The sequence below is a fragment of the Charadrius vociferus genome, unplaced genomic scaffold, assembly GCF_000708025.1.
Source record: "Charadrius vociferus isolate BGI_N301 unplaced genomic scaffold, ASM70802v2 scaffold161, whole genome shotgun sequence".
NCBI lineage: Eukaryota > Metazoa > Chordata > Aves > Charadriiformes > Charadriidae > Charadrius > Charadrius vociferus.
Window position 1 is genome coordinate 3,726,357 of NW_009646928.1, and position 8,101 is coordinate 3,734,457.

At 41.7% G+C, this 8,101-nt stretch overlaps 1 protein-coding gene across 1 annotated transcript; it reads left to right on the forward strand.

The window, feature by feature from the left end:
- Positions 1-599: 599 nt before the first annotated feature.
- CCDC173 (coiled-coil domain containing 173) lies at positions 600-6,383 on the forward strand. The gene is made up of 9 exons (XM_009894644.1): positions 600-621; positions 1,062-1,255; positions 1,519-1,692; positions 1,786-1,979; positions 2,911-3,067; positions 3,924-4,063; positions 4,867-5,059; positions 5,392-5,550; positions 6,171-6,383. Exons 1-9 carry the CDS (start codon positions 600-602, stop codon positions 6,381-6,383), a joined length of 1,446 nt encoding a protein of 481 aa, XP_009892946.1.
- Positions 6,384-8,101: the final 1,718 nt, after the last annotated feature.

Here is an 8,101-nt window from a genome sequence, read left to right on the forward strand (position 1 = left end):
AGGGCTCCGCGAGGCTGCAGGGGCGCTCCCTGCCCCGTGTCCAGGGTGACTCCCCCCTGCAGGCAGCTCCTCCCTAAGAATTACCTAGAGAGAACTAACCCGAAACCAGTGGAGGTACGGTCTCACCAACGGCTGAAGTTAAGAGAAGAACTGGGAGCCTGGCAGTTGTCTGTCCGTAGGGAGCAGCACGTCAGTGTACCTCTACTTTTGGCAAGGCCACCCTGACCTCGGACGGAGCAAGATCGTCAGGGCCGGTCCCCACCATAAGTCACAAACAGATGAGCGACTGCATGTGAGAAACAGACTCTGACACCAGTAGCACCATAAGAGAAAGCCTCCTTACATGTTAGGCATGGCATGGCAGTCTGCTGCAAACTAGAAGGAGAATTTCTCACAGGACCCCCCTCTGTACAGAGTGCTATTTCCTTTGAAAATACTGGTGATGGTTTGAAGGGCATTTCACAAAACCTAGTTATCACCTAGAAAAGCTGTATTTATGCATGCACGTGTGCATGTCAGCCTAACACAACAAAGAAATGCTAATCTTTCAAAAAAATCAAGAAACTGTTCTACCAGCCAGATCTATTTTAGTAAATACAATGAGCGCGCAGGACAAAGGTGGTAAGGCACAGCCTGTGCCCAAACTGCTGCCTAATCTAGCCAGAAAAATGGCTTCGCCAGTATTCCCCCTTTCCTTTTGGGAATGCTCCCTGGTCCCTGCTGCTCTCAGAATCATGCCCAAGTACTGCCTGGAAAGTGTTACAACCGGCCAAACCTGTACGCATACACAAACAGGGAAGAGGACATACACACAGTTGAGTCAGTCAGTGCCACAGCCTGAGCACATACAGTGACCATAGTTAGACGGCAGATACCAATACCCTGTCTTAGCTCTGGGGTACTGGGATGGTGAGACAACTGTTAGGATAACTTAGTGTTGTTACTCTGCAAGAACTCAAACCCCAACACAGGTCTGAATATAGGATTTTTATCAAATAACCTCAGTATCTTTTCTTTTCTCTGCACAGCATCACATCATTTGGAAGAAAATAACATTCTAGATGGGTATTTTCTTCCAAATGAAGTAGATCTTCATCAGGTAATTGTATTGCCAAAAGCAGAATGGGAAAGGATCCAGGACAATCTTGGCAGCACAACTAGAGAAGCAGCACGCATCCTCGCTGAGAAGAAAGAACGAGAAGAAATGCACTTACGCTCCAAAGTGGCTGTAAAAAACTGGCCCAATACCATTATGGTCAGTACAAGATACATTTGTAAGCAAGGGGAGTCATTTTCATATACGCAAAACCCCTCATAGTAACATTTATAGCTGTACTCCCTTTCACATTTGGTTTTAAAGATGTATTTTATCGAAACTCCATTTAAATACATCAACATTTACATTTTTTTAATTAACGCTAAAATGCAAAATTTAAAAAAACCCCAAGCATTGAATACATAACCTTCAGAATGATTTATACATTTTTAATCCATGGGGTCATTTTATCTGCACTGTAGGGCCTGGCACAACGGAAACTTAAAGCCAAAAAATTACGTGAAGAAAGGGAAGAGGAAGAAAGAAAGCTACTTGATTTGGAAGAAGAACAGTTCCAAGCAGCAAAACGGAAGGAGGCTATTGATCGTGCAAAAACCTACCTATACTATCAGAACGAAAGAGTGAAAGGGTTGCATGTTTGTTGACAACTTATAATTTTATAGTCAAATTGTACTGAATTTCTTTAAACACTTCTGAACATGCAAATTACTTTAAACGTTCTCTTGCAGAGTGCACTTCTACTTGCTGAGGTCCTAAAAGAAAGAGATGCTCAAATTGAATTTAAAAAGTTAAAGTCAGATGTTAACAAAAAGAAGGATGAAAGAAAGGAACATGAACATAAAGAAGCTATTCTCAGAGAGCAAGAAAAGGCACATCAGCATTATATGAATGAACAGGCACTACGCAGAGATCAGCTGGAACAGTAAGTGATAATTAATCAAAAGTAACCCTACTTTATTATGCACTTAAATTATTTTCTCATAAATACATTCTATAAGGTTTTTACAGAAACTTACTAATATTTTGATTCACAAATGTAATACTTTAAAAGAAAAATCCAGTGTGCCACAAAAGACCTTGCATGAAAGGGAAAAGATATTTTTATTTGCCAACAGTCTGCATGTAAAATCGCCTCTGGTAGGCATCAATAGGTTTCAGTCAAATTATTATTCAAAATTTGTTATGGAAAGTGTATTTTAACTCAGTTTTGGTCCCAGAAAAGGAAAAGGTTAAAACAGATTTTCCATTTGCCTGTAAGTAGATTCCAAAGAACGCATCAAGAGAACGCATCACTGCCACCTCCATTCTTTCTCTCAGCTCTTACAGAAACCCTATGGAGGGGTCCACAGCGGTATTTTTAGGACTGGCCCTGGTGATCTGATAGAAAGAATCAAATTTCCTGAGGCAGAGGAAGGGTTCAAAGTCTGGTCTCACATATTTCAGGTCCAAAGCATAAATCCTTGCAGAACTTAATATGGAACACTACCAGTTTACACTGTTGCCTGCGTGCCCAGAAGGAGAAGTATAGATACGGTGGGACTTACTGGGGAAATCTTGTTCACTGAGGATGCTGCAGAGACAGACCAGAACATTATGAATGCACTGGTGCTAACAGGTCACCCAGATAAAAATTGTTACCACGGCAAGCTGTGAGCATACCATAGCTGATTTCTAGTCAGAGGACTGAGGGCTCCCATTACAAACAATGATGCTATTTTTCACCTCTGATATTCTACCCACCTTCAATTCAAAGTACCACATCCTTCAGTGCAAGGTACCTATGGTTACGCAGAATCTGTTCATTACTTCATGTGTTCCCTGGCCCATTTATTCAACTGCTTTTCCTGATTCAGAATAAGGGAACGCAAGCGTCAGGCAGATCTGGCCAAGCTGGAAGACAAAAGAGAAGGAGAACAAATACAGAGACTGAACCAATTGTACCAATTGGAAATTCAGAGAAAAATGGAAAAGGAACAGGAGGAAAAAGCTGAACGCCAGAGGCTGTATCACGTAAGTAACAGGAAAGCAGACAGTTCAAAATGCTTCACCTTGTCTGCCTGCAGTGAAACAATAGCATTCATATATCTAAACGGGCCTACTGGCAACAGGAGGTCTATGGTTAAAAAGTCTGCTGTTGACATCAAGGAATATTCTCCTTGACTTGAGATCTGGATTTAAGTTCCACATACCTGCTGGTTTAAGCCCATTTTTCTTTGTTAGGAAGAGGGAACAACCTGAGTCTGAATATAACAGTATCTTTTTAACTTGTCTTTCCCTTTGTGATTGTAGAGGTTTAGAAATTTAGTTAAGATGTGCTGCCTTCTCTCTTCACCTTTAAAGGTGTCTTGCTAAATGCAAACTAGAAATGTCTCAGAACAGTTCTGGCCAGCATACAAAAGAATTTGTGTTTTTACATAAATTACAGAAAACTCTTCTTCAGCTATGATTTGGATGAAGCTCTCAGATGAGGATAGTTCTGGATGAGGTGGGCCAGGAACAGCAATCTGCATATGTGTTGCTGGCGGCTGCAGCATCCCATTCCTCTCAACGTCCCCCTCTCTCACATGTGTGAAGTGGGAGCAAGGGATAATCTGCATTGCATAGCAATTTGTTTGTTTAATGGGCTGGAGAAGCAGCTGTTCGATGCTCAGTTCCCCTTCTCCTTCCTCATATCTACTATCTTCTCTTCATACATATTTGAACAGGGAGGCAGAAGTCAGTGGAAGTACTAAGAACCCCTTTCCTCTCTTCTCTCTTAGAAAGAAACACAAAGAGAGAGAATAGGGAGCGATTCTTTTAAGTTACTACCCCAGGCCAAGATTTTCTAGACTTCATCTGTTATATCAGGACCATTTTGCCCATGCAGGAGCATGTAACTGACCAGAAAATTATCAAAGCAGTAGAGGAACAAAAACAAATGGAAGAAGATGATCGGATTAAAGCTCATTTTAAAGCAAAGGAAACTATTGCCAAGCTGATAAAAGAGAAAGAAGCTGAAATGCGTAGGTAGGTACAACACTAGAGTATAAACTGTAAATAAACAAAAAATGATACTGTAGTCATATTCAAATCTTTCAGACTGATGATATAACACAAACCACAGTTATTCTAAAAATAAAATTCTACTGATAGGGAGAGTAGGGAATTCACGAGAAAAAGGAAATTTTTTCACAGGTTCCTCGGTAATAGGTGTGGGTGGGAGCAATCTCTCCACCCTTGAAAGTACAAAGACTTACGAAAGTGCAAAGCTCTACACCAGTGTGTTGGGAACAGCAATTTTCCATATGGTCTGCCAGGCCTCCACCTCCTCAACAACTGAAAACAATTAAAATCCTTGACAAAAGTAGTTTGGGGTATAAGCTACACTTGCCTGAGTAAGATAAAAAAAAATAATTTGACTACATTGGGTAATTATTAAGGGAAGATGGCTTACCAATTTAACAGCGAGGGTATAGCATGAAGATACCATTGAGCCAATCTAAAAGCTCCCTTCTCTTCCTACTTCTGGCCAATACTCCCAATATTTCTCTCCTGATGGCAAGATGCTAGGCAGGCTCCTCCCCAAGTGATCCAGCTCATTATTGCAACAGAAAGCTAGTGTTACAAGAATACAGGGAACATATATTTGCTAAATCAGATAATTAAAAAAAAACATAAAACCAAACAGGAGGAAAACAAGGAGATCAAGGCATTGGGTGGCAAGAGGAGAGAAGACTAGAAGCAGGATTACTGAGTTTGGCAGAAGTAATGCCTCAGGTAGACCCAGGTGTGTACTCTGGTATGTTACGGTAGCTCATGTTCTTCTGCAGGCTAACACAGGAACATCAGGATAAAATCGTTAGCCAGTTAGCTGCACAAATGAATGAGGCATTAAAGAGGGAAGATGATCGTCTTGCTAGAGACATTGAAAAAAAAGAAGCTGAACAAGAAAAAAAACGCAAAGAGAAAGAAGCAAAAGAAAAGGCAGCCATCGAATCGATTGCTGAACACAGAGCCACTGTGGTAAGAAACCTAGCCTGTTCTTAGTCCTGATGTCTCCAGCTGAGGAGCCTGGCCCAGATCACAGCTGGTGGCTCTGCTGTCATGCATCAGCGTGCTTCATCATGTCCACTCCCATCTTTCCTGGGGTCCTCTCTCCCTCTCCCACTTCTGTGTTGGGCGCACATCTGCCAGGGCTGCTGAAAACCCTGGGCTTGGACACTGGCCAGCCACAATGACCGTGCTTATCAGAACACTGATACAGGGCTGCTTCTGCTGAAAGATACGACTTCCAGCTTAGTAGGCTAGCTCCTTGGTGAACTTTTTTTTGTGTATTTTGTAAAATACAGATGAAGATGAAGGTGGAAAAGGAGAGAGAGGAAAAAGCAGAGGGTAAAAAAGAACTTCATGCGCTAATGGAAAAGAATCGCATCTACTTGGAAATGGAAAAAGCCAAGAAACAAAGACAACGTGACGCAAACATGGAAGTACAGAAAATTCAGATCCAGCAAATGGTAAATAGAAGAGCTGCACCCTGTCAGCCCCTTCAGAAAGAAGCACGCATCTAAACCAACAGCAGTAGCTCCTGCCCAAGAGGAAGAGAGAGAGAGGAAGCTTGCTGTGTTTTGTCTGGGGGTTTGGGTTGTTGTTTTTGTTGTTGTTGGGCTGTGTTTTTTTTTTTTAATCATGTATGCTCCAGATATGCTGGTGTTGGGGACCAGCCTCCTCTCAGAGCAGCGATGCAAGTCAAGGCTCGTTGGCACTGAGAGATCACATGCTGCCCTGTGCCATTATATACTACTGCTGCCCTCTTGTATCTTCTGGGCAGGGCACCAAAGAGCAGTACCTGATGCTGATGTTCACTCAGCTATTTCATGTACCCTTTTTGTGGGCGGTACGTCAGAGGAAAGAAGTGGGGAGGGATGATATTTGCCAAGTATCAACTAACATCACCGTAGATCTCCTTTAAGCTTTTACCCTCCCTAGGTTTTAAGGGACACTTATGTTATAAAAGAAATACTAAGCTTTGTTATTCCCTTTTCTTCATTAGGCTGAAAAACAGGCAAAAAAACAGCAGGAAAAGCAAGCAGGCTTGGACTATGACACTCAGAGAGAGGTTATTGCACTTTGCAAGGAGCGTGAATTTCAGAGCTATGCAAAGCAAGTAATTGAATCAGAGTCCAAGACTACACGTCATCTCTATCCTCTTCTCAAAGCATCCAAAGATGGAAGAGGACTTGGACATGGGCCATTTCCCAGAGGAAGAGAAGGAATAAATGCTAGTTCTCGAGCACAGGATGATGCTGGGACCTGTACTACTGCTCAAGAAGTTAAAAACATGAAATAATATTGAGACTATACAGTAATGAAAGGCAAAAGCAGTTTTCATGTGGTCAAAAAAATACCTTTTTGAACCTTATGGGCAGAGTTAAACTGTAAATGATCTACATTGAATATATGCTATGAATCTGGAAGTCCAGCCAGAAAAAAAAAAATTGCCAGGAAACTGGCTATATTCTCAAAAATTCCCAGCTTGTATTTCATAAAAGTTAGTTCATTAAACTTGAGAAATAAATGCATGATATATAATTGACCATCAGTGTAACCCATTCCATCCAAAAGCTCACTATTACTGTTATATTTTTATTATTCATTATTCTAAAAATTCACTGTCCCAGATTTTTCAGGCTGAGGATATGAATTCTCAGTGCAAACGTTCACATTTTTCACTAGCTAAGTATTCCTCATAATAGAAAAAAAACCAAAACAACTTTACAGAATCTACAGGGGAAGAAAAAACAACCTAATACATGTGAAAGAATAGTTATGGTGCTGCAGTTTTTATAGCATTTTGCAGCTACCTCTGTAAAACAAATGTCATGCTATAAATTAGTTATAACAAATGAGAATAGGAATGTGATTTCAGCACAGCCCTTATAAGGTCATGTAGGAGGCAAATAGGCCCCAATATAGCTGTAAATAGCTACTACAAAAAGAGCACGGCAACAAGAACAACATAGTTGGACTGTTCTTTCAAAAAGACTAGCAAGGATTTAATCTGGTAAATAATCTGGATCTAAAATTGTTTCTCAGATTCCTCAGATGACTTACTCTCCAACACCAAAGACACACGCATCTCACTCCTTAAGCTTAGTTTCTTTGCTGAAATTTTACCATCATGTTCCTGCCTTGGACAGAGTTAGGATTTCCTATAATGACTTCCTCCACGAGTATCCTGGGGTCTACAAAGGGCATCCCCTGATTCTGGCATCCACTGAAAACAAGGTCCAAGAAACTCAAAGCTCTGCTTTGTTGCATAGATCCTTCTCTTCCAGCCACCCAGCTGCCTGTCTCTGTTGGCCAAATCAGAAAATGATGCAAGTTCTAAAAAAAAAAATTAATATATATATATATATGAGGAGAGTTTTATACAGAGGATGCTTAACAATATTTTAGTTTGGAAAATGGGTCTTTTGTCTGCCTTTAGGTTTCTAAGCCAGGCTTCTGATAGCAAAAGGCTTTGAAGAAAGCACAGGACTTGGAGCAAGATGTGAGGCTACGCCAGAGGCGAGGTCCCTCCTGCAAGCTGAGGGCCAAGCAGAGCTGGTTTTACCCCCCCAGCAGAATTTAAAATGATAGAATCGTTGAAGTTGGAAGGGACCTTTAAAATCAAGTCCAACCATTAACCTAACCTGACAACACCACTTCTAAACCATGTCCCCAAGTACCACGTCTACCCTTCTTTTAAACACCTCCGGGGATGGCAAAGCCACCACCTCCCTGGGCAGCCTATTCCAATGTCTAATAACTCTTTCAGTGAATTTTTTTTTCCTAATATCCAATCTAAACCTCGCCTAGCATAACTTGAACCCATGTTCAAGACGGATGGACTCCCTCCTGACCGCAGCAGCCACCGCCTTGAGGAGTCTCTTCCTGGCAGGGCAAGAGAGGAACTTTGGGAAGGAGGGAGAGGACCGACCCAGGAGATCCTAAGGCAGCCAGGGACCTTCCTCTGGGGAAACTGCGCCCAGGGGCCACCCTTTAGGGTCAGGTAACGGAAGAGGC

Excerpts from the sequence above, each read along its gene's own strand:
- CCDC173 (XM_009894644.1), top strand. The coding sequence starts at position 600 with ATGAGCGCGCAGGACAAAGGTG. Across the intron at positions 622-1,061 it reads GAGCGCGCAGGACAAAGGTG|ATGGGTATTTTCTTCCAAAT; the intron begins GTAAGGCACAGC and ends ATAACATTCTAG. Across the intron at positions 5,551-6,170 it reads AAATTCAGATCCAGCAAATG|GAGCGTGAATTTCAGAGCTA; the intron begins GTAAATAGAAGA and ends GCACTTTGCAAG.